General features: G+C 41.1%; 1 protein-coding gene across 1 annotated transcript in view; it reads left to right on the forward strand.

Annotated features, from left to right (window-relative positions):
• Nucleotides 1-26088, forward strand: part of LOC140465691 (rho GTPase-activating protein 23-like) — a 265792-nt gene extending 239704 nt beyond the window's left edge. The window contains exons 24-25 of the mRNA XM_072561302.1: nucleotides 225-256; nucleotides 16916-26088. Coding sequence (XP_072417403.1) covers nucleotides 225-256; nucleotides 16916-18583 — 1700 coding nt within the window. The 3' untranslated portion in view covers nucleotides 18584-26088. The remainder of the gene's footprint in view (nucleotides 1-224; nucleotides 257-16915) is intronic.
• Nucleotides 26089-27188: the final 1100 nt, after the last annotated feature.

The raw sequence follows: 27188 nt of genomic DNA on the forward strand, positions 1-27188 counted from the left end.
GTATTGTCAAAGCAAAAAATACTGAAAATGCAAATAATTACTCGTAATGTTTAATTTACTTCTGAAGTCCATTGCCATATGACAGCATTCTGCTTTATTTGTGGCCCATTGACACAATTGTTTTGTCTTGTGATTCTAATCTTTACCATTAACCATGTTAGTTGTACTGATAACTAGTATGCTGAGCAGGCCCTAATGTACACTTGTTTCTGTTAAACTTACAGATTCAACTACAAGTGATTCAGCAAAGTCTAAGGTAAGGACTAAAATATTTGGAGACTTTAGTTATTCATCTGTTCTGCCAGCAACTGCAGCTACTGTTGCTAAACATTCTTCTTTTACTGATGAAGGGCTTTTGCCCGAAAGTTGATTTCGCTGCTCGTTGGATGCTGCCTGAACTGCTGTGCTCTTCCAGCACCACTAATCCAGTATAAGATTTAAATGTGCCCACTGACTAACATGCTATAGCTTCTCCATGCATCTTAACTATATTTAAATCAAGACAAATCTTACTCCCTCTAACATATTCTTCCAGAAAGGTCAAAACTGAAAAGTTTTCATCTTTCTATAATCTTCAGATGCCGAAAATCTTATGTATAACCTGATTGGTGTAACTTAACTACCACTATTTGAGCGATCTTCGTAATTTTCATTAGCCTTGATAGTACTGTATCTTCTTTCTCTGAATTTCTTAAGAAGTAGGTACAACTAGATTACATAATTGTAATTAAAACACACATTATAATTGCATTCAGTAAGACTCAATTGCTAGTCATAGAGTCATACAGCATGAAAACAGATCTTTCATGCCGCCCATAATCCCAAACTAACCTAGTTCCATCTGCCTGCACTTGGCCCATATCCTTCCAAATATTTCTTATTCATGTACTTATCTAAATGTCTTCTAAATGTTGTAATTGGATCTGCATCCACCACTTCCTCTGGAAGTTCATTCCACACACGAACCATTAACCATCCTCTGTGTTTAAAATAAAAGTTGTCCCCTTGTGGCTTCTTTAAATCTTTCTCCTCTCAGCGTCACTAAGGGGAAGAGTAGGCAGGAAGTGGCAGATGAACGCAGAGGGACTGATGGTCTGAGGTGCGTTTGTTTTAATGCAAGAAGTATAGTAGGTAAAGCAGATGATTAGTGCTTGGATTAGTACCTGGGAATATGATGTTATTGCTATTACTGATACTTGGTTGAGGGAAGGGCCTGATTGGCAACTAAGAGTCCCAGGATATCAATGCCTAAGGCAGTATAGAGAGGAAGGTAAAAGGGATGGAGTTGCATCACTGGTCAAAGAAGGTATCACAGCTGTGCTAAAGGAGGGCACTATGGAAGACTCGATCAGTGAGGCAATATGGGCAGAGCTCAGAAATAGGAAGGCTGTGGTAACAATGTTGGGGCTGTATTACAGGACTCCCATCAGTGAATATGAGATAGAGGCACAAATATGAAGAGAGGTCATAGAAAGACGTAGGAGTAACAGGGTAGTGGTAGGAGAAGATTTTAATTTTCCCAACATTAACTGGGATTCACTTAGTGTTAGAGGATTGGACGGAGCAGAATTTGTAAGGAGCATCCAGGAGGGTTTTCTACAGCAGGATGTAAGTAGTCTAACTCATGAAGGGGCCATACTGGACCTAGTATTAGGAAATGAGCCCAGCCATGTGGTTGAAGTTTCAGTGGGGGATTACTTTGGGAATAGTGATCACTATTACATATGCTTTGGGATACTCATGGACAAAGACAAGAGTGGTCCTAAAGGAAGAGAGGTAAATTGGGGGAAGGCTACTATACTAAAATTCGGCAGGAGCTAGGGAATGTAGATTGAGAACAACTGTTTGAAGGTAAATCCACATTCGATATGTGGGAGGCTTTTAAAAAGAGGTTGATTAGAGTTCAGGAGCGATATGTTTCTGTGAAAATGAGGCATAGAAATGGCAAGATTAGGGCACCATGGATGACATTGTGAGACTAGCAAAGAAGAAAAAGGATGCATACATATAGTCTAAGCGACTGAAGTCAGACAAAGCTTTAGAAGAATATTGGGAATGTAGGACCAATGTGAAATGAGGAATTAAGAGGGCTAAAAGAGGTCATGAGATATCCTTAGTGAGCAGCGCTAAGGAAAACCTCAAAACCTTTTGCTCATATATAAGGAGCAAGAGGGTAATAAGGGAAAGGGTTGACTCGCTCAAGGACAAAGGAGGAAAGATATGCATGGAGTCAGAGAAAATGGGTGAGATTCTTAATGAGCACTTTGCATCAGTATTCACCGAGGAGAGGGACATGGTGGTTGTTGAGTTTAGAGATAGATCTTTGATTACTCTAGGTCAAGTCGGCATAAGGAGGAAGGATATTTATGTATTCTAAAAGGCATTAAAGTGGACAAATCCCCAGGACTAGATGGAGTCTATCCCACGTTCTGAGGGGAGAGAGGAAATAGCCGGAGCTTTAACAGATAACTTTGCAACATCCTTAAACATGGGGGAGGTCCCAGAGGATTGGAGAATTGTTATTGTTGTCCCCTTATTTAAGAAGGGTAACCGGGATAATCCAGGTAATTACAAACCTGTGAGCCTGACATCAGTGTTAGGGAAGCTACTGCAGAAGATACTGAGGGATAGGATATGTACCCATTTGGAAGAAAATGGGTATATATCCTATGTGATAGACAGCATGGTTTTATGCAGGGAAGGTCATGTCTTTCAAACCTAATAGAATTCTTTGAAGAGGTGATAAAGTTGATTGATGAGGGAAAGGATGTAGATGTCATATACATGGACTTTAGTAAAGCATTTGATAAGGTTGCCCATGATAGGCTGATAAAGAAGGTGTAGTTGCATTGGGTCCAGGGTGTTCTGGCTGGATAGATAGAGAAATGGTTGGGCAACAAGAGACAGAAGTAGTGGAAGAGAGTTTCTGTAATGGAGACCTGTGACCAGTGGTGTCCCACAGGGATCCGTGCTGGGACCACTGTTGTTTGTGATGAATATAAATGATTTGGAGGAAGGTGTAGGTTGCCTCAGCAAGTTTGCAGATGACACCAAGATTGGTGGATTAGCAGATAGTCAAGGGGACTGTTGGAGAATACAGCAAGATATAGATAGACTGGAGACCTGGGCAGAGAAATGGTAGATGGAGTTCAATCCGGACAAATGGGAGAAGAGGAATCTTGGAAGATGTAGTTCCAGAGTGAAGTATACAGTAAATTGAAAAGTCCTGGGGAAAATTGATGTACAGAGAGATCTGGGTGTTCAGGTCCATTGTGCCATGAAGGTGGTAACGCAGGTCGGTAGAGTGATCAAAAAGGCATATGGCATGCTTTCCTTCATCGGACGGGGTATTGAGTACAAGAGTTGGCAGCACCTACGCCCTCCACCTCCTCCATGATTTTCGCTTCTCCGGTCCCCAACGCCTTATCTTCACCATGGACATCCAGTCCTGTACACCTCCATCCCCCATCACGAAGGACTTAAAGCCCTCCGCTGCTTCCTTTCCCGCCGTACCAACCAGTACCCTTCCACCAACACCCTCCTTCGACTGACTGAACTGGTCCTCACCCTGAACAACTTCTCTTTCCAATCCTCCCACTTCCTCCAAACCAAAGGAGTAGCTATGGGCACCCGCATGGGCCCCAGCTATGCCTGCCTCTTCGTAGGATATGTGGAACAGTCCATCTTCCGCAGTTAAACTGGCCCCACCCCCCACCTTTTCCTCCGCTACATCGATGACTGTATTGGCGCTGCCTCATGCTCCCACAAGGAGGTTGAACAGTTCATCCACTTTACCAACACTTTCCACCCCGACCTCAAATTCACCTGGACCGTCTCAGACTCCTCCCTCCCCTTCCTAGACCTTTCCATTTCCATCTCAGGTGACTGAATCGACACGGACATTTACTATAAACCGACTGACTCCCACAGCTACCTAGACTACACCTTCTCCCACCCTGCCCCCTGTAAAAACGCCATCCCGTATTCCCAATTCCTTCGTCTCTGCCGCATCTGCTCCCAGGAGGACCAGTTCCAAAACCGTACCACCCAGATGGCCTCCTTCTTCAAGGACCGCAATTTCCCCCCAGACGTAGTCGACGATGCCCTCCACCGCATCTCTTCCACTTCCCGCTCCTCTGCCCTTGAGCCCCGCTCCTCCAACCGCCACCAGGACAGAACCCCACTGGTCCTCACCTACCACCCCACCAACCTCCATGTCCAGCGTATCATCTGCCGTCATTTCCGCCACCTCCAAAGGACCCCACCACCAGGGACATATTTCCCTCCCCTCCCCTATCAGCATTCCGAAAAGACCACTCCCTCCGTGACTCCCTCGTCAGGTCCACACCCCCCACCAACCCAACCTCCACTCCCGGCACCTTCCCCTGCAACCGCAAGAAATGCAAAACTTGCGCCCACACCTTCCCCCTTACCTCCCTCCAAGGTCCCAAGGGACACTTCCGTATCCGCCACAAATTCACCTGCACCTCCACCTCCACACACACCATCTATTGCATCCGCTGCATCCAATGTGGCCTCCTCTATATAGGGGAGACAGGCCGCCTACTTGCGGAACGTTTCAGAGAACACCTCTGGGACACCCGGACCAACCAACCCAACCACCCCGTAGCCCAACATTTCAACTCCCCCTCCCACTCCACCAAAGACATGCAGGTCCTTGGACGACTCCATGTATTCTAAAAGGCATTAAAGTGGACAAATCCCCAGGACTAGATGGAGTCTATCCCACGTTCTGAGGGGAGAGAGGAAATAGCCGGAGCTTTAACAGATAACTTTGCAACATCCTTAAACATGGGGGAGGTCCCAGAGGATTGGAGAAAGAGCACCTCATCTTCCGCCTGGGAACCCTCCAACCACAAGGGATGAACTCCAATTTCTCCAGTTTCCTCATTTCCCCTCCCCCCACCTTGTCTCAGTCAAATCCCTCGAACTCAGCACTGCCTTCCTAACCTGCAATCTTCTTCCTGACCTCTCCGCCCCCACCCCACTCCGGCCTATTACCCTCACCTTGACCTCCCTCCACCTATCGCGTTCCCAACGCCCCTACCCCAAGTCCCTCCTCTCTACCTTTTATCATAGCCTGCTGGACACACTTTCCTCATTCCTGAAGAAGGGCTGATGCCCGAAACGTCGATTCTCCTGTTCCTTGGATGCTGCCTGACCTGCTGCGCTTTTCCAGCAACACATTTTCAGCTCTGATCTCCAGCATCTGCAGTCCTCACTTTCTCCTACAAGAGTTGGCAGGTCATGTTACAGTTGTATGAGACTTTGGTTTGGCCATATTTGGAATACTGCATACAGTTCTGGTCGCTACATTACCAAAAGGATGTGGATGCTTTGGAGAAGGTGCAGAGGAGGTTCACCAGGATGTTGGCTGTAATGGAGGGGGCTAGCTATGAGGAGAGGTTGAGTAGATTAGGATTATTTTCATTGGAAAGAAGGCAGTTGAGGGTGGAGGGGGGTCATGATTGAGGCCTACAAAATCGTGAGAGGTGTAGAACAGGATGGATAGCAAGAAACTTTTTCCCCGAGTGGAGGACTCACTTACTCGGGGTCACAAGTTCAAAGTGAGAGGGCAAAAGTTTAGGAGAGATATGCATGGAAAGTTCTTCATGCAGAGGCTGGTGGGTGCCTGGAAAGCGTTACCAGCGGAGGTGGTAGGGGTAGCCACTTTTTAGAGTAATTTAAGATGTATCTGGGTATATACGTGAATGGGTAGGGAGCAAAGGGATACAGATCCTTAGAAAATAGACAGCATATTTAGATAGAGGATATGGATCGATGCAGGCTTGGAGGGCTTTAAAAATATGCCTCCTATTCTTGAAATCCCTTACGCAAGGGAAAAGACACCTGCCAATCACCTTATCTAAACCCCTCTTGATTTTATAAGCCTGTATAAGGTCACCCCTCAACCTCCTACATTCTAGTGGGAAAAGGTCCCAGCCTCTCCTTATAACTTAATTCCTCCGTTCATGGCAACATCTGGGTAAATCTCCTCTGAACCCTCTCCAGCTTAATAATATCCTTCCTGAACTGGACACAGTGCTCCAGAATGGGCCTCACCAATGTCTTGCACAGCAGCAACAAAATGTCCTATACTCAAATGTCTGAGCACTGAAGGCAAGTGAGCTAAATGCCTTCTTACCATTATGTCAATATGCGAGGTAAATTTCAAGGGATTATGTACCTGAACCCCAAGGTCTCTTTGTTCTACAACACTACCCAAGGCCCTACTTTTAATTGTACAAGTCCTTGTCTGTTTTACCAAAATACAATACCTTGCATCTATCCAAATTAAACTCCAACTGCAAGTCTACAGCCCACTGATCCAATTAATCAAGATCTCTTTGTAATCTTAGATAACCTTCTTCACTGTCCGCTGTGTCACCAATTTTGCACAATCAAATTTGTGAGACATGGTTTTTCTCGCACAAAACCATGTTGACCATCCCTAATCATTGCTTTACCTCTCCAAATGCATACAAATCCTACCTTTCAGAATCCCTTCCAACAATTTACTCACCACTGAACTCGAACTCACGGGTCTATAGTTCCCAGGCTCTGCTTACAGCCTTTCTTAAACAAATGCACAACATTAGCCATGCTATAGTCATCCAGCACCCCTCTCATGCAGTTATAGATGACATAATTGTTTCTGCAAGAGGCCCCACAATTTGTGTTAATCAAATGTCATTTAATAAGGTTAATACTACTATTATTCTGTTTAGTGAAATTGATTCTGACTGAAGAGATGCCCTGAGATGACTTGATTTAGGTAGGATAATAGATTTTACATAGCTCCTGCCATAGCATCAGCAACTCAAGAGTTTCATATTAATAATCCAATGATAGCAAATCAACATGCACTCAGAATAAATTAAACTTTTTTTTAGTGCTTTTTTAATCCATGGAGAATTTTGAAGCATGCCCTTCAAGGTCAAAAGGTGACAATAAATTGTAAGGTAATTGCAAAGAAAGACGGTGTTCATCTTTTAGTATATCCATCCAGTAATTTACTCCATTAAAACCAAATGAACTGCAGATGCTGTAAATCAGAAACAAAAGCAGAATTTGCTGGCAAAGCTGAGCAGTCTGGCAGCATCTGTGTAGACAAATCAGAGTTAATGTTTCAGGTCCAGTGACCCATTCTCAGCTAGGAAATGTCAGTTTATATGCAGTAGATGGGGAGGGGAGGGAAAGGGGTGTGGAAGCTAAGGAGTAAACGATAAATGGGGATAGAGCCCAAAGAGAGAGAAGAACATTTGGACAGAGAAAGTAGTGGATAATGATCCAACTAGGAGGGTGAACAGCTATTACTGGGTCTATTGGTGCTAACAATGGGTTGTGTGTAAGAGTGTGATAACAAGGCCTGGAGTGTAGGTGTTGGGGGAAGGACATGAGAGAACTCAACTCCTAAAGTGGTTGAATCCAGAAGATGTTGCATTCCCAAGGAAAAAATTAGGTGCGGTTCTTCCAGCTTATGCTGAATTTCACTGGAGCACTGCAGCAAGCCTGAGACAGAAATGTTGCCAGGGAATGGGGTAGTGTGTTGAAGTTACAGGCAACTGGAAATTCCGATCTTCTTTGCAGACAGAACAAAGATGTTCTGCGAAGCAGTCACCCAGTCTATGTTTTGTTTCCCCAATGTAGAAAAGAGTGGAACAGGTGTCTTGGAGGAAATGGTCCTTGCAGAAGGCTGACAAGGGAGGGAAGGGGAATATGTGTCTCATAGTGATATCCCGCTGGAGCTGGCAGCTAATGATCCTCTAGATATAAATGTTGGTGGGATGGTAGGTAAGGACAAGGGGACTCCTATTTCTATTGCAGGAGGGAAGAGAGGGGATGAGAGCCAAAGTGAAGAAAATGGATCAGACTCTGCTGAGGGCGCTGTCAACAATGGTGCTATTTTGTCACATAGCACTGGCTTCAGCCTTGGTCATTCACAGCTCCTAATCTCTCTATGCAGTGTCATTATCACCTCTTTATTGCTACCTTTGCTTCTGGAGCCATGACTCACCTTCTCTCAGCCTAGTATAAATACCTCCCTATTTCTCCCTTTTTTTTAGCTTTGACAAAGAGTCAGTTAGACTCGAAATGTCAGTTCTTTCCTCTCCTTACAGATGCTGCCAGACCTGCTGAGATTTTCCAGCATTTTCTCTTTTGGTTGGAGAATGGAATAGTGTCTTTACAGGAAGCACGGTGTGTGGATGTATAATCAAGATAACTGTGGGAGTTGGAGGTTTTTCATCTAAATAATTTATATAAATGACATCAAAAATGGGCCCAGTACCAATTCCTATGGAACACAGCTTTCAGTCCAAAAGAACAACCCTGCACTGTCATTTTTTTGTCTCGTGCCATTAAGCCAATTTTTTGTCCAATTGGCATGCTCACCCTGAATCACATGTGAAGTAAAGGGCTCCATCCCCACCTGTCATTTACTCCTCATCCTCCCACGTGGTACCTGCTCTCCCTCTTGTTTTAAAGTACTGTTTTGCTCTTTTTTTTCCCAAAGTTCCAAAGCAACATAACAGCTTAGAAAATAGAAATTACTGCCCCAAGAAACCAAGGAAATAAGCTCCAACACTGAAAAAGCTGCAAAAAAGGAACAGCTCTTACAGTCACAATTTTCCATCTTATTTAAGAAAGGTGGTAAGGAAAATCCAGAGTACTATAGACTGCTGAGCCTGACCTGTGTGGTGGGCAAGTTGTCGGAGGGGATTCTGAAAGGCAGGATTTACATGTACTTGAAAAGGCAAGGACTGAGTAAGGATAGTCAACATGGCTTTCTACTTTGGAAATTATGCCTCATTAACTTGACTGGGTTTTGTTTGAAGAAATAATGAAGAGGATTGATAAAGGATATTGTCTGTATGGACTTCGATAAGGCGTTTGACAAGGTTCCACATGGTAGACTGGTTAATAAGGTTAGATCACAGAATACAGGGAGAACTAGCCATTTAGATACAAAATTGGCTCGAACATAGGAAACAGAGGGTGGTGGTGGAGGGTTGCTTTTTGGCTCGAGGCCTGTGACCAGTGGTATGCCACAATAATCTGTGCTTGGTCCATTGCTTTTTATCATATATATAAATGATTTGAATGTGAATGTAGGAGAATGGTTAGTAAATTTGCAAATGACCCCAAAATTGGTGGTGTAGTGGACAGCAAAAAAGGTTACCTCAGAGTTAACTGGATCTTGATCAGATGGGCCAAGGAGTGGCAGATGGAGTTTAATTTAGGTAACTGAGGTGCTGCATTTTGGAAAGGCAAATCAGAGCAGGACTTTCTACATTTAATTATAAAAATGTAATACAATAATAATTCATGAAGCACTTATCCTAAAATTTGGTGATTTACAATAGCAAATTTACAGTGGCACCATTTACTTGAAAAATGAAATTCCCTCTAAATCGATGTCCAAGACATATCAGTTAATTTGAACAAGCAAAGACTGGCTGCTAAAGTGAAAAGGGCTCATTCCTACAGCTGATGTATCCCAGATGACTCTCAATATTGTTCTGAAAACAAAGTTGTGATCCAAATGAGATTAATACCTAAAATGGGAACTCCTAGTGGGTCTTCTGTGTAACATTAAGCTGCCTTCCTCATTTCAGACACTGAAAGATCTGCTGTGCATTTCCACAATATTCTGTTCTTCCTTTGAATTGTGTAAATGTCAACAATCCTTCTGGCCAAGAGAAAAAAGGAAGCAGACAGCTAAGAACAGAATGGGCCCTGGAAGAATATCGGAAGAGTAGGGACCAGTCTTAAATGAGGAATCAAGCATGCTAAAAGGGGTCATGAAATAGTTTTAGTGAGTAGAATTAAGGAGAATCCCAAGCATTTTCTTCTTATGTAAGAAGCAAGTGGGTAACTAGAGAAAGGATTGGTCCACTAAAGGATAATGAAGGAAGGTTATGTGTCAAACCTGAGAGAATGGGTGAGATTCTGAATGATTACTTTGCATCAATGTTCACTGAGGAGAAGAACATGATGAATGGTGAGATTAGAGATAGAAATTTGATTAGTTTGGATCACTTTGTCACAAGTAGGGAAGATGTGTTGGGTAGGCTAGAGGTTATTAAGATGGACAAATCCCCAGGACTAGATGGGATCAATCCCAGGTTGCTGAGGGAGGAGAGAGAGGAAATAGCTTAGGCACTGGCCGATAACTTTGTGGCATCCTTAAACACAGGTGAGGTGCCGGATGACTGGAAGGTTGCTCATGTTGTCCCCCTGTACAAGAAGGGTAGTAGGAATATTCCGAGTAGCTACAGACCAGTGAGCCTGGCGTCAGTGGTAGGAAAGTTGCTGGAGAAGGTACTGAAGGATAGGATCTATTTATATTTAGAAAAGAATGGGCTTATCAGTGATAGGAACATAGTTTTGTGCGGGGGGAGATCGTGCCTTACCAACTTAATAGAGTTCTTTGAGGAAGTGAGCAAGTTGATAGATGAAGGAAGGGCTGTTGATGTCATATACATGGACTTTAGTAAAGTGTTTGATAAGGTTCCCCATGGTAAACTAATAGAGAAAGTGAAGTCACATTGTGTGCGGGGTGTTCTAGCTAGGTGGATAAAGAACTGGTTGAGCAACAGGAGACAGAGAGTAGTGATTGAAGGGAGACTCACGAAATGGAGAAAGGTGACCAGTGGTGTTCCACAGGGGTCATTGTTGGGGCCAGTGTGGTTTGTGACATACATAAATGATCTGGAAAAGGGCACTGTTGGTATGATCAGCAAGTTTAAGATAACACAAAGATTGGTGGAGTAGCAGAAAGCATAAGGGACTGTCAAAGTATACAGGAGGATATAGATAGATTGGAGAGTTGGGTGGAAAAGTGGCAGATGGAGTTCAATCCAGACAAATGCAAGGTGATGCATTTTGGAAGATGCAGTTCCAGAGTGAAGTATACAGTAAATGGAAAAGTCCTGGGGAAAATTGATGTACAGAGAGATCTGGGTGTTCAGGTCCATTGTACTATGAAGGTGGCAATGCAGGTCGGTAGAGTGATCAAAAAGGTATTTGGTATGCTTGCCTTCATTGGATAGGGTATTGAGTATTAGAGCTGGCAGGTCGTGTTAAAATTGTACAAGACATTGGTTCAGCCACATTTAGAATACTGTGTACAATTCTGGTCGCCACGTTACCAAAAGGATGTGGACGCTTTGGAGAGGTTGCAGGGAAGATTTGAGGATATTGCCTGGTATGGAAGGTACTAGCTATGAAGGGCGGTTGAGTAGGTTAGGTTTGTTTTCATTAGATAAAAGATGGCGGGTGGGTTCCTGATTGAAGTTTACAAAATCATAAAGGGTATAGGCAGGGTGGATAGAGATAAGCTTTTTCCCAGGGTGAGGGATTCAATGACGAGAGGTCATGCTTTCAAGATGAGAGGTGAAAAGTTTAAGGGGGATACACGCGGCAAGTACTTTACACAGAGAGTGGTAGGTGCCTGGAACGCATTGCCAGCAGAGGAGCTAGAGGCAGGCAGGTAGATTCATTTAAGATACATCTGGACAGATGCATGAGTAGGTGGGGAGCAGAGGGATACAGATGCTTGGGAATTGAGCGACACGTTTAGACAGCAGACTTGGATCAGCTCAGGCTTAGAGGGCTGAAGGGCCTGTTCCTGGGCTGTAAATTTTCTTTGTTCTTTGGTAAGGTCCTGAGGAGTGTTGCTGAATAGAGATCTTGAAGTGCAGATTCAAAGTTTCTTGAAAGTGAAGTCACAGGTAGAAAAGATAGCGAAGGCGGCATTGGCATGTATGTCTTTATTGGTTAATGTATTGTGTATAGGAGTTGGGAGGTCATGTTGCAGGACATTAGGAAGACCACTTTTGGAGTACTGCATTTAATTCTGGTCTCCCTGCTATAAGAAGGATGTTAAATTGAAAGGGTTCAGAAAAGATTTACAAAGATGTTACCAGGTTTGGAAGGTTTGAGCTTCAGGGAGAGGCAGAATAGGCTGGCGCTATTTTCCCTAAAACATCGTAGGCTGAGGGGTGACTTCATAGAAGTTTAGAAAATCATGAGGAGCATGGATCGGCTGATTAATCAAGGTCTTCTCCCCAGGGTAGGGGAGCCCAAAACTAGTGGGCATCGGTTTAAGGTGAGAGGGAAAAGATTTAAAAGGGACCGAAGGGGCAACTTATTCACACGGAGGATTGTGCATGGAATGAGCTACCAGAAGAAATGGTGGAGGCTGGTACAGTTACAACACTTAAAAGGCATCTGGGTGGGGTGCATGAATAGGAAGGTTTAAAGGGATGTGGGCCAAATGCTGGCAAATGGGTCTAGATTAATTTAGGATATCTGGTCAGCATGGGTGAGTTGGACCAAAGGCTCTTTTTTCCATGCTGTATAGCTCTATGACTCTTATAATTTCCTATTGTAAACTTGTTTGTATCTTTGATTCTACTACCCTGCCTCCAGCCACAGATTAAGGTAGTCCCTTAATAAGACGATAAGACACGTGACTGGAAGTAAGGCCATTCGGCCCATCGAGTCCACTCTGCCATTTAATCATGGCTAATGGGCATTTCAACTCCACTTGCCTGCACTCTCCCCATAGCCCTTCATTCCTTGTGAGATCGATAATTTATCAGTCTCAGCCTTGAAGACATTTAACGTCCTGGCCTCCACTGTGTTCCGTGGTAATGAATTCCACAAGCGGCATGGTGGCTCAGTGGTTAGCACTGCTGCTTCACAGCACCAGGGTCCCAGGTTTGATTCCAGCCTCGGGCGACTGTGTGGATTTTGCACATTTTCCCTGTGTCTGCATGAGTTTCCTCTGGGTGCTCCGGTTTCCTCCCACTGTCCAAAGATGTACAGGTTAGGTGAATTGGCCATGCTAAATTGCCCATGCTCAATTGCCCATAGTGCTCGGTGCATCATTCAGAGGGGAATGCGTCTGGGTGGGTTACTCTTCAGAGGGTCAGGATGGACTGGTTAGGCCGAAGGGCTTGTTTCTGCACTGTAGGGAATCTAATCTAATCTAAGCCCACCACTCTCAGGTGTGGGGCCCAAAATTGGACACCGTATTCTAAATGGGGCCTAACTAGAGCTTTGTAAAGTCTCAGAAACACATCACTACTTTTATATTCCAACTATCTTGAGATAAATGAAAACATTACGTTTGCTTTCTTAACCACTGACTCAACCTTCAGGTTAACCTTTTGAGAATCCTGTACTAGCACTCCCAGATTCCCTTGTACTTTGGCTTTATGAATTTTCTCACCGTTTAGAAAATAGTCCATGCCTGTATTCTTTTTTCCAAAGTGCAAGACTCCCATTTGCTCACGTCGACTTTCATCAGCCATTTCCTGGACCACTCTCCTAAACTGTCTAAATCTTGCTGCAGCCTCCCCATCTCCTCAGTACTACCTGCCTGTCCACCTAACTTCCTATCATTGAAAAACTTTGCCAGAATGCCCCAGTCCCTTCATCAAGATCATTTATATATAAAGTGAATAGCTGTCCCAACACTGAACCCTGCGGGACAACACTTGTCACCGGCTGCCATTCCGAAAAATAAACGTTTTATTCCAATTCTCTGCCTTCTGTCAGAGAGCCAATCCCCAATCCATACTGGTAGCTCATCTCGAACACCATGGGCCCTCACTTTACTCAGCAGCCTCCTTATCAAAGGCCTTTTGGAAGTCTAGATAGATAACATCCACTAGGTTTCCCTGGTCTAACCTACTTGTTACCTCTTCAAAGAATTCTAATAGTTTTGTTAGGCATAACCTCCCCTTACTAAATCCATGCTGACTTACTCTAATCTGACCCTGCACTTCCAAGAATTTAGAATCTCATCCTTAACAATGGATTCTAGAATTGTACCTACAATCGAAGTTCGTCTAATCGACCTATAATTTTCTATCTTTTGTCTTGATCTTTTCTTTAACAAGGGGGTTACAACAGCAATTTTCCAATCATCTGGGACTTTCCCTGACTCCAGTGACTTTTAAAAGATCACAACCAACGCCTCTGCTATTTCCTCAGCCACGTCCCTTAGAACTCTAGGATATAGCCCATCGGGGCCAGGAGATTTATCGATTTTTAGACCTTTAGCTTTTCTAGCCCTTTCTCTTCTGTAATGGCTACATACACAACTCTGCTTCCTGACTGCCCTTTAATGTTTGGATATTACTCATGTCTTCCACTGTGAAGACTAACACAAAGTACTTATTAAGTTCTTCAACTAATTCCTTATCTCCCAGCACGAGCCTTCCTGCATCAATTTGGAGTGGCCCAATTTCCATTTTTGCCTCTCATTTGTTTCTTATGTATTGAAAGAAACTTTTACTATCATTTCTAATATTATTAGCAAGCCTACCTTCATATTTGATCCTCTCCTTCCTTATTTTTCTCTGTTATCCTCTGTTTGTTTTTGTAGTCTTCCCAATCTTCTGATTTCCCAGTGCTCTTGGCCACTTTATAGGCTCTCTATTTTCCTTTGATACATTTCCTGACTTCCTTTGTCAGCCATGGCTGTCTAATCCCCACCCCCTCCCTTGATAATCTATCTTTTCTTTGGGATGAACCTCTATTGTGTCCTGAATTATACCCAGAAACTCCTGCCATTGTTGCTCTACTGTCTTCCCCACTAGGCTCTGCTTCCAGTTGATTTTCATCAGTTCCTCTCTCATGACCTTTAATTCACTTATTTAACTGTATCACCATTATATCTGATTTTGCTTTCTCTTTTTCAAACTGCAGACTGAACTCTACCATATTATGATCACTGCCTCCTAAGTGTTCTCTTACTTTAAAGATCTTTTATAAAGTCTGGCTCATTACATAGCACTAAGCCCAGAATAGCCTGCTCCCAAATGGGCTCCATCACAAGCTGTTCCAAAAAGCCATCCTGTAAGCATTCCATGAATTCCTTTTCTTTGGATCCACTGGCAACATTATTCGCCCAGTCCACCTGCATATTGAAGTCCCCCATGATCACAGTGACCTTGCCTTTCTGACACGCCCTATCTATTTCCTGGTACATCCTGCGCCCCTAGTCCTGACCACTGCTGGAAGGTCTGTACATAACTCCCATTATGATTTTTTTTTGCCTTTGTGGTTCCTTAACTCCACCCACAGTCTCCACATCATCTGACCCTATGTCATTCAGTGCCATAGATTTAATTTCATTCTCAACTAACAAGGCAACTCCGACCCTTCTGCCCACCTTCCTGTCTTTTTGATAAGTTGTAAATCCTTGGATGTTTAACTGCCAGTCCTGAAGCCCCTGCAACCATGTCTCTGTGATGCCTACTACATCATCATCATTCACGATGATTTGTGCCGTTAATTCATCTACTTTGTTACGAATACTATGAGCATCTCTGGTAATATATCCTAAATTATCGACTTCCTTTTTGCTTCAATCCTAGTCTGCCTTGAACTTAAACCCTGCATACAAGCTAACCTGCTGCTTATCTTTCTACTTGACTCTATACTCCCTGCCACTGTTGCTTTCCCTTTCCCTTTCCCCTGACTCACAAGCATTGGTTTCAGTTCGGTTCTGGTGGAGACCGTCCCTTTGGTACAGATCCCCCCCGGTTCCAAAACAGATGCCAATGTCCCATGAAATGGAATCCCTCTTTCTCATACCAATCTCTTAGCCACATGTTTACTTCCCTAATTTTCTTATGCCTATGCCAATTAGCATGTGGCTCGGGCAGAAATCCAGAGATTATGACCCTTGAGGACCTGTTCTTCAGTTTCCTTATGAGTGCTTGATAATCCCCAAATAGGCAAGGCTAGGAAGGAGGGCCTATGTTGTTCATGCCAATGTGGACCACAACAACTGGATCCTCTCCCTCCTGCTCCAATATCCTTTCAAACCAGTCGGAAATGTCCTGCACCCTGGCATTGGGCAGGCAACACACCTTGCCAGAGTCCTGATCTGGCTCGCAAAGGATACTATCTGTCCCCCTAATTATAGAATCCCCAATAACAACTACTTGTCTTTTTGCTCCCCACTCTTAAATGGCCTTCTGCACCATGGTGCCGTGGTCAGCTGGCTTACCCTGTCCTTGGCCCTTTTCCTCATCCATACAGAGAGCAAAAATTTAATACCTGTTGGTCAAGGGTCAAGGGCTGAGGCTCCTCCACTCCTGAACTCAGAATCCCCCTACCTCTGTCGCTTACAGTCACACCCTGTTGTCCCTGATCACTAACTGAATTTGAATTACTTAATCTACCAGATGTGACTACATCCCGAAACAAATCATCCAGGTAACTCTCTCCTTCCCAGATGTGCTGCACTGTTTGAAGCTCAGATTCCAGAGTTCTTCCAGCAACCAACACTTGCTGCAGATGTGGTCACTGCTGTTCACAATGGGATCAGCCAGCTCCCACATCATACAGCTACAGCACACCACCTGTCCAGCCACCAGGTTAATCCTTATATGTCCTCTGTGTTTCTGCTTCATTAGCAGGGGTTCAGTTAGCTTAGATGGCTGGTCAGTTCATTTGTGATGCAGAATGATGCCAGCAGCTTGTACTGGTTGAGGTTACCATAAAGGTCGTTCCTCTCAACTGTCCCCTCTCCTGAGATGTAGTGACCCTCAGGTTAAACTCACCAGCAGTTGTCTCTCTAATGAGAGAGCAGCCCTGTGGTTCTGTGGAGTTATGGCGACTTTACTTGCTTACACAAAAGCAAACAGACTTTATAATTAAACACCAATAAGATAAAGTCAGAAATGTGAAAAATTTGCAGTTAATAAATCAGGTGAAAGGCCGGTTAACATTTTGAGAACAAACCCTTCATTAGAACGGAGTTAAGGTGAAGAATCTTTCCTCAAAATGTAACTTCTTTTACTATATTCTTATTCAGTAACATTTAAATAATATTAAGGGAACTAATTTTTGTTCTGCATAATTACAGGGATCATGGGGATCCAGAAGGGATCTGTACAACAGGGAGTTGATGATGTCAATCTTTGCAGCAGCCAACCGTAAGAGAAAAAAACAAAAAGAGGCAAAGGTGCTTGAAAGTAGCACAGATGATGATTCAGAACATGAACCTACTAAGGCTATTAACAAGGAAGGATCAGTAGACAAAACAGGAGCCAATAGACAGAAGGATGCAACTGAACAGAAGGAGAAACAGTTGGCAAGTACTAGGAACAGAAATGTACAGAAAATATATCAACCTATTGCTAATAAAGAACTTCAAAAAATGTCAGGAGAATCTGATAATTCCAAGCAGGACCACATTCAAAGATCCCAATGGGAGAGTGTTGATGAACCCACTCTGAACTCTTCATCTCCACAATGTACTCCATCCTCTGTTGGCCTTCAGTGTTCATTTAAGGAAGGAACTTCCCTCAAATTATTGGATTCAGAAAGAAGAAACAGTACAGATAACCAGACAACCATTGCAAGTCCTCAGTCTCATTGTAATAATGAAATGTTTTCCAGAAATTCCAAGCTGAAGATGTGGCAGGTGGAGCACAGAGAGACAATTCCCACTGATGCTAGCTCTGTTGTTTCAGGATATTCGACGATTTCATCCACAGTAACAACCCTAGATCACAACTTCAGTTCTGAGGTACAATCGATTGCTGAAAGCAGGGGTGATGAAGCTGATGATGAAAGGAGTGAGCTCATCAGTGAGTGCGGAGGTCCTGTCGAAACAGACAATGAAAGTAGCTATCTAATACGGACTCTACCAGGCAAGGTCTCATGCTCACAGCAGGAAAGAAGCAGGTTTTGTCGCCGTGAGTCAGACAGCAACACAAGCTCTGACAAAGAAGGGATTCCAGTACACAAGCTCAACAGTAGACCGTCTTTTAATTCTCACAAATTAATTCAGTGTGATACATTAGCTAGAAAGAAGTTGACTAAACCAAAAACAGAACATGACTTTAATGCAAAAATCAATGAAGATAATGACCCCCCAATGGTCGACAATTTGTTAGATAATTTGAATTATCCCAATCCCACCAACAAGCATAATGTCCTTAAGTGTGATCCTGACAAAAATGATGTAACCCAAACATCAAAACGAGCACTGACTGATCACACGAAACTGCGATTGAAAACTTCAGCAGATGATATGTTTGGGGTGGGACTGAGAAAACAGAACTCTCCAGAGACCAGGAGAAAGAAGAACATTAGGAGGAGACATACAGTAGTGGTGCAGAATGACTTATCAGAGTTTCACTTTAGAGAATGCAAGGATAAACCACTGGAAAGCAAAGACAGTGGCCACAGGTTGGGCAAAGTATGCACCATGCATCAGTTTGAGCAAAATGTTGATTCAAAGGAAACTTCAGATACTGGAGGAAACTCACAACCAATTGATTTAGAATCAAAAAATTGTTTGTTTCACCAGACTGGTAGTTTACAACCTCAACAACCAGGACCCAGTAATAAGCATTCAAATAGCAATAATAATTCAGAATGTCAGCACCCTACATCACTGTCTTCCCCATCAACTGGCTTGACATCAGGCCAAGCTAGAGACAGTGGCTCAAATTCTGCCAAGTCTGAATCCGGCACGAAAGCTCAGAAATATGCACCCTCCTCTCGATTCCATCAGTACCTCTGATTGAAATTAGTTTGGGCTAAAACATTCAGGAGCTAGGCCAATTTACAGGTTTGTCTTTTTCCCCAGATTAACTAGTTTTAGAAAAGGTGCCTTCTCCTTTAGAGATAAGCTACACAATAAAATCTAGTATTCCAGGTTAAGAGTAACAGTAATTACTGCTCTTTTACTGTCTTTCCTCACTCAAACAGTCTCCACGTTGTGAAATATTGACTATGTTACTTTGAATTTTTCTAATTTTCACTCTTCTTAGGAAGTATGCTAAAGATACATTCAAAATATTCCTCTTTTAAAAAGTGATAGCATTTTTTTGCAAATAACAACAGGTAATTATTTTAAAATGACTTCAACAAAAAATTCTTCTTCATTAAGAATACTTGCTGCAGAGCCTTGAATGATCTCTTGCTGTAACTGAAACAAATGCCATTAGAACTCCTGAAAATGGTCTTTTCAGCTCCCTCCACAGTTTCTTTGCAGATTTTACTGGTCTCCTTCCACAGGCATACAGAGCAAGAGTTTCCACTTGACAGTTAAGAATCCTGGTACAGTTCTTTCTGCAGGCAATGACCCTTACAAACATCAAGGAAATACAAACTGAAAATATAGGCCGTTCTCCAACCAAGTCAGAAGCCACATGACACCAGGTTATAGTCTAACAGGTTTATTTGAAATCTCAAGCTTTTGGAGTGCTGTTCCTTCGTCAGATGAAGTCAGATTTACTTGTTGGACTACAACTTGGTGTTGTGTGATTTCTGACTTTGTTCATCCCAGTCCAACACCAGCACCTCTACATCATGTACCCCAACTATATAGCAGATCTCAGCAAATTAAATTAGAGACCCATAAATTAACTATTCTGTTGCAGGACCTTTACCCAAACATTAATCTATATTTGCTTTTCAGGTGTTAACACAACTATGGGCTAAGTAGCGGAGCATTTTGTTCACGCTTTTCTAATTAGTATGAGAGAAACCATTTTTTTGAATTTGCTCCTCCTGCTATTATCAGTAGGTTTTAATTTTACAAGCCTCTATTTGGCTGCTCAATTTAACATGGTTGGCCTGGAATTCACTGCAGTTGTCTTATTTGAGTGTTTCCTGATCTATAGAAAATATGTCTCACTTGTTTTGCATCTTTTGCATGTAGAACTTGTCATCTTTCTGTTTCGGTTCAGAAAAGAAAAGAATTGAGAGTCATGGCTAAATTTCTATCTAGCAAAAAACATCTAATTAATGAAATAGCATTACATAACAATTATAGGCAAATATAACTGTTTCTCTACAGATTTGTCGAAGCATATAGCTATCTCACAGTGAAATCTTTGTTATACTGTCCTGTAATTCCTACTCTTTTTGGATTTGACTTTAAAGTTAGCACTTCTTATCAGATTTGCTGTAATTGAACCTTGCTGAGTGGGGCACAAGTCCAAGTGTTGTTTCACTGAATTTAAATATTGATAGAATTTGATATTTATTTGTCAAATATTTTACCATGTTTCCCACTTCACTTTCTTGCATTTTGCCCTTTCTGGACACCATCCTTGACTGAGAACTGATGAAGATGGCCACATTACAGCGTTGTGCTGATCTGTAAATGTTTGTTGTGAGGACTGTAAGAACAACTAAGATGTGTTTAATAGCCTTAGGCGTAGGTCCAGTCTGTTCAATGGCTCGATGACACCAATGCTGGATTTCCATTGATGAAAATTATCTCTGAATTTGACAGCATGTGGATTGAAGAAGCAATCAGAATAAAACCATGTTTGACTGGCTTAAATGTCCCTCCTCCAATAACCAATTGTGTTAGAAAGTCATCCTTAATTAAATAGTTCAACCAGAAATCAATATAATGTGCAACCATCAGAGCTCTGCAAAAATATCAACAGTAGGTGATTTTAGTGTTTGAGGCTGAAAATAAATGGTTACCGGGATGTTAAATCAAGTGAAGCACTAGGCCAGGATGTTCCTTGCAGCTGTATCCACTCTGCTGTCATACCTTCTCTAGAAATATGGTGTAAATTCTATTCATTTCCAAAATGGGGGTTTTGCTACACTTCCACAGAAATTACAGGGTGAAACAAGCACAGCCAAGGGGGCATTCCAAATCCATGTATAATTTTGAAGATAAGATTCATGACAATTGAAGTTGTCCATTCTTCCTTTTTAATCTTTGACCATCAGAAAATGAATGAATTGGTGGTGGACAGATTGGATAGTTGACAATGCTTGAATTTGTTTTAAATTTTGCTACAAAATTCAGTAATGGAACTCTCATCACAGGGAGTTTTCTAACCTATACAAGAATAAGTTCTGCTGACTTCAATTTAACTTTATACTATTCCAAAACAGATTTAATTTATATTTAGTTATTAAGAAATCAATTTGTAAAAAGGCTAAACCTATTCTCTTAAAACAAGTAACTAAAATTTTTCTACAACTAATGCACTAATCACTGAATTATTTATAATTTGTATTTATTTATTAACTTAAAGATTTGATTCCCAATCTAACAAGAAAACATAACATTTTGTTACTTAATTAAAATATCACTTTTGCGGATGCTGTCTCTATGTTAAAATATCTGGTAAATTGTCTTTATTAGTGAGAGAAGTATTTTGTGAATTGTGCATCTTTTTAATCATAGTAACAGGATGGTCCCAGTGTGTGATATAGAATTTTGATGTAAATATGATTTGAAGCATAGTTTAAAACATTTGCAAAATAGTTTTTCATAGAGCCAATGCGGATTTAATATAGATTTTTAATGGCATTTTACTATTTGATATGTAAAACGTATAGTATGAATTTGAACATAAATTTGATAATAATCACAATTCAATAGTACTTAATGTCCAGTACTCTCTGCACCTTTACAGGGGCAGTATAGTATCATGGAGTTCACATCTTTTCTACATGCTGTCTGTAGTCTCAACAGAGTTCAAACGTATCCTCAGATATTCTCCAATTGGTTAGCCCCATGACTGATTTTGGTAAGAAAGGTCTCAGGCTTGATCCTGGTCTTTATCCCTGGCTTTGCTGAGCTAATTGATCTCAACCAGGTACAGAAGTGCCAGTTAACATTGGCTTTGCACACCAAAAATGGCTACAAACCACATCTGCTGGTCCATTGGTAAATCTATACTTCAAAACTGGTCTGTCCTTTCTGGAACGTTGATCACGCAATTGAAATGCGGCTGGGCGGTTTTGGTGGACCAGAAGGTGTAATAAAGAAATAAAAAATGATTTTGTTAAGGGACCTATGCGAAAAAAGTTAATTTTGGAAATTTATTTCCATAGAATTCTTTTACATTTTTTTACCCATTTTGTTTTCCAGCATAAACATTCCACATCTTTTCTCCTCTTCAAGTTAGAAATAACATTTAGTTAACTTGTGCTTATGAATTTGTTATCTTGGTCACTTGTCATGCTAATAGCACCTTTACATTTCACAGGATCACATGAATATACTAATAATTGCACTAATTCACACATGAGATTGGGATGGGTTTATGCTTTGGAGAGGTTTTCAGTTGAACATCATGCAAGTTCATAAGCCAGTGGTAAACTGAACAGCTATCTCAAGTTGCTGATAGAAGCAGGCCTTGGCATTTTGAGATTTATTCACTAATGAGTAACTGATAAGATCAGATTCTTCTAAACTTGCATCACAGAAAATTCAAACAGGTCAAATAATTAGTCCAAAATAAAAGGGTAATTTTACCCTGGTTTCATGGGATGGCCTGTCTGTTTCCTATCAATTATAGATTGGATAGCCTGGTTGAACACAACACAATTAAGTTGTATATTCTGCACCATGTTAAATAAACTGTCATGGCATTAGAATGGCAATGTGGTTAATAACTCAGTTAAAAGTAGATAACTTAGACTAATTCCAAATTTCTGCCAAAATAGCACGTTTCCATGACTCAGGCAATTAGCAACTGCACAAAGTGAACACTACCTTTTTCACAAGCTGCCCAGTACTTTTGAAACAAATGGCACAGGCTCTGTATTGTGTCCCTGACTTGAATGTTCTTATTGTATGGAAACAACCCTTTAATTCTCTAAACCCATACACACCATCAATCAACGAAAAGTGACAAGGACATGTGTTTAACTTGAAACTTCACCCAGTTGTGTTCATGCACTTCACTCTCAAGATCGATGAAACATTCAGTCCATTTGAGTACATACTGTCAGGAGAATCTACAGTTCCTCATGCTCTTTGATCCCCACCCACTGCAACGTATAATAGGTTTGTTGTAAAATGCTAATTGCGAGATTATGGATTCGAGCTCCTTTACAGGACCTGTCCAATTTAATTCAGTGCTGCATTGATTGTTATGCCAATTTCCCTAGTCCATCGCTTGGTTTGTAAAGGGGACAAACCTCAACAAGATTAGTATCCTTTGACTCTTCGCAAGTGCATGAGAGGTTTGTATCAAGGCCTCACCAGTTCGGATTAGCTGAGAGAGAGCCCAGACTTGTCCTGAACCTGACACAAAAACTAAAATTGCTGGCAAAACTCAGTTAGTGTGGCAGCATCTGTGAAGAGACAAACAGTGTATATGTTTTGAGCCCAGTTGCCCTTCTTTAGAACTACAGTTAACTCTGCTTTCTGTCCACAAATGCTGCCAGATCTGCTGCATTTCTCCAGCAAATTGTTTTTTTCTAAAGATCTACAGTATTCACAGTTGTTATTTTGTTTTGTTATCCTGAACTTGGTTTAGTTAGGCCAACAGTCTGCCATATCAAATGTTGCACTTCATTGGTCAACTACTTGTTCTTTTGTTTACAAACCACATTAACCATTTACTATTAGTAAATCTAGCAATTCTCCCCTTTCCTGATATTACGTTTTGAAAGCTTTTCTATTCGAGGGGGAAGGGATGAACAGTTCATGTAGACCTGTATTTATTTTAGATTTCTGATGTCTTGAGTTTGGCTTGAAAAATTCCAGCCTTTTTTTTTCACACATTGATGACATCTACATTTAAATTGTTTTGCTGTTACAACTTGGCATAATGCAACTAAGAGTGTAAGAGATAGGAGTAGGCCATATGGCCCCTTGAGCTAGCTCCATCTTTACTTAAAATCATGGCTGATCTGATACTGTATATCATAAACATTAATGGCAGCATTGCAGTCATTGCTAAACTTGGCAGTTAGTTAGGGAGAAATAACAAACTATTATGTAAACTGGCTCCTGATGCTTTTAGCTTATTACAATTGAGGCGAAATGAATTTGTATGGTTTTTATTGAATATTGATCATTTAACCTATATGTGTACATATAAAACATATATAATATATTTTTGTTTGCATTGTTTACATTAGTGCTTTCGTGCACTTTTTTGTTTCTACTGTTACTTGAATTTTTAATTTTCGATACTATTGCTCTACGGCTTGTTCAGGTCGAATTAAAAACTCAGTAACAATCCTTAAAATGCATTTTTTTTTAAAAAAACTTCTAACTAGAGCCAGAAGTGAACTCACTTTAATGTCATGTTTCTGCATTAAAAGTCACTAAATTACAAACAGATACTTTGCTCAAGGGCTATGAAATGTCATCACATAATAACTCAGGTGCTTAGCATTGAAAGATATGTAATAATGAATAAGCAGGGGCTCTTGTGGAGTATCCCTCTGAGCCTGGAGGCCCATGTTCAAGTCTCTCCTGCTTCAGAGGGTTTTAATAACTTTTGATTACATTGATTAGAAAATATAAAGGATGAGCAGATAGATAAATTGTGGTTTTGGAAGTAGCGTAATGGGTATTTTTAATAAGAGAAATGGTAACCGCATATTCTACTTCTCAGTGAGTTTCCAGAGTATTGATTAACAGTATTCAGTCACACCTCTTTGATTTGACAAAGTGACAACTTTAACTGGATTCAAACAACTTCACTGAGTAAACCAGCCTAAATATTATGATTCCCCTTGTCTCCTGTACCTCAGTAATGAAAAATACATGTTATTTCATTAGTCAGGTTAAATAAGATTGAGTTCAATGCGATCTGTAATTTGGTGCTTTTGCAAACATGGTGCATTAAGTTGGCAAATATACTGTTTTGATACTGAACATTTTATGGGTACTGCGTTCAGAAATTCCTCGGATAATAGATGGTATTTCCCCCTAAGTATTAAATCAGTGCTGTTTAGATTATGGCTCATTCCTGTAGAAACATGGCTTTAAATGAAGATCTCATCTTTAACCAACGGTGTCGGATTTAAAAACATTATGCTGAACTCTTGCTTCATAACAGTTTATTCTAAAATATTATATTCATCAAGATCCACTTCCAAAATGATCAAGGTTTGCCAAAAGCTATCTTAATAAATATTTCTCTCATGACACCATCTTCAAAATACCTTGTGAATATTTGAGGGTTTGTGAAATTTTTTTCTGCATAATGTCTATGAAATTGAACATTACCCCATGATGTGCAAATGCACCTTAAACAGTGATTTCAATATGGTTTTAAGTTTGAGTTGTAATCTCTAATTGTAGTTAACTCTGTTTTATTTACTTTTCCCTGGAAAGTGCCTCATGTTTTCAAGTCATTTCTTAACAATGGTCTGTTTTCAGACTCCATGGGGTTTATGTTAATATAACTTGTTAATTTTTAAAAATATATATAAATGTTTCCTAGCTGCAGTTTTTTTCTATATAGTTCTAAATAAATTGCATTTTGCTTTCCATAAACAATGCTGGAATAAGTCTGGACAGAACTGTGTGGTACACCTGTTACGCAGTTTGCTTGTTGTACACATTTGTGCCAATGACTGACTGCATTATCCTAACATAGGCTCCAAATGGTCCAAAATCCAGTATCAAATTCAACCACCTTGATCCTGAGCAACTGGATTGAAACCACAGGAAGGGGAGTAGTAGGGGGCAATGGGAAAGGGTAGGATTGAGTAAGAGTAGCATTGAGGCAGAGAATAAACTACTGATTACCCAACCCTTGGTTAAAGGAGCAACAGCTATATTGTCAAAAGAAACGTTATACCACTCCAAGAAGGAAATTAGACCTGATGCCTAAAGGGAAATGCTTTAGCTGAACTTTTCCAGCTTGTATTATTATTATTTGTTTTATGTTGCTGTTTACCTGCAGTGTTGAGATTGTTTGACAGGCAAACATTTCAGAGCTTCCATTTTAAACAAAAAAATCAGGCATTCCAATGGAACGTTGAACAAAGCTGTCAACATGACCTTTCTCCATATACAACGTGCAGTTTATTGAATTATGCAAACTTGCTGTAAAGTTAACTGCTTATTTTGTAAATATGTTCTAGAATGTCAACTCTGACAAAAGCCATGTAACATAGATATATAAATTGATATTCCTCTTTGCCAACTGGCCATAAAAGAACAATGTGATATTGTTAGATTCTGCATGAACTTCTGAGTTTACAACTGTAAATGTACATTGAAAAGAAGATGCTTTAAATAATGCATCATCCTGTTTTTAAAAAATGGAAATAAACTGACTTCCCCTCCCAAAAGTTTTGTGTGGATTTTTATTTTTATTATTTGTTAATTATATAATTTGAATAAAAATACTGTTAATAGTTGGTCACGACTGTAATTCTGTGAAGATGGAACGGTATCCCTGTGAGGCTACAAAGTCTCATTGATATGGCATAGGTCAGTTGTGATTTGTTAGATTGGGGAACTGTACAGATTTGAATGTTCTTGTTCATTTTTCTTCCTGAGTTGCCCAGAAAGTATTTTTCCACTTTACAAAGGCATACGAAAATACATTTTCCCAAGCATAGTTTCCAAACTCACTGTGCATGCTGACTATCTGCATGAACATATGTCTGACCCAAACAGGCTTTGGATAGGGTGAAAAAATTGGTTTGATCCAGTGTTATGGGGTAGGGTCCTGTGGTGTTAGTCAAAGAGTGTGATGCTGGAAAAGCACAGCTGGTCAAGCAGCATCCAAGGAGCAGAAGAATTGACTTTACAAACATAAGCTCTTCAACGTCGATTCTCCTGCTCCTTGGATGCTGCCTGACCAGCTGTGCTTTTCCAGCACTACATTCTTAGAGTCTGATATCCAGCACCTGCCATGCTCACTTTCTTCCTGTGGTGTTAGGCTTTTCAATACTAAAAGGTGGGCTGTTGTATTGTGGAGATAGTTTATATTGACAAAGACCCCCTAGCAGAGGTCAAACATAAACTTTTCTGATGGACAAATGAGCCACAGGTGTTTAATTTGGATTCAAGACACACCCCTCCTTCACTTCTAAAGGTCAGCCCATGCCCCTTTGAGTGGCCCTAAAGTAAGACAAACTCAGAGGTGGGGCTCTTGTTTTTGCACCACAAGAGTTCCTTTTAACACTTTTGCTTAGTTATGAAATTATTGGAGATGGGGGAAAAGAGTGACAATGGTAAGGTGCCAGTCATATAATGAAACAGTCAATGAAACTACCAAGAATATATCTGACAAGAATTAGAAATCTATGGTTGAGAAAATATGTCATAGTCAAAGCTCCTGTGTTATATCCCGGTTTGGAGATGCCAGTGTTGGACTGGGGTGTATAAAGTTAAAAATCACACAACACCAGGTTATAATCCAACATGTTTAATTGGAAGCACA

This window comes from Chiloscyllium punctatum, chromosome 42 (assembly GCF_047496795.1).
Source record: "Chiloscyllium punctatum isolate Juve2018m chromosome 42, sChiPun1.3, whole genome shotgun sequence".
NCBI lineage: Eukaryota > Metazoa > Chordata > Chondrichthyes > Orectolobiformes > Hemiscylliidae > Chiloscyllium > Chiloscyllium punctatum.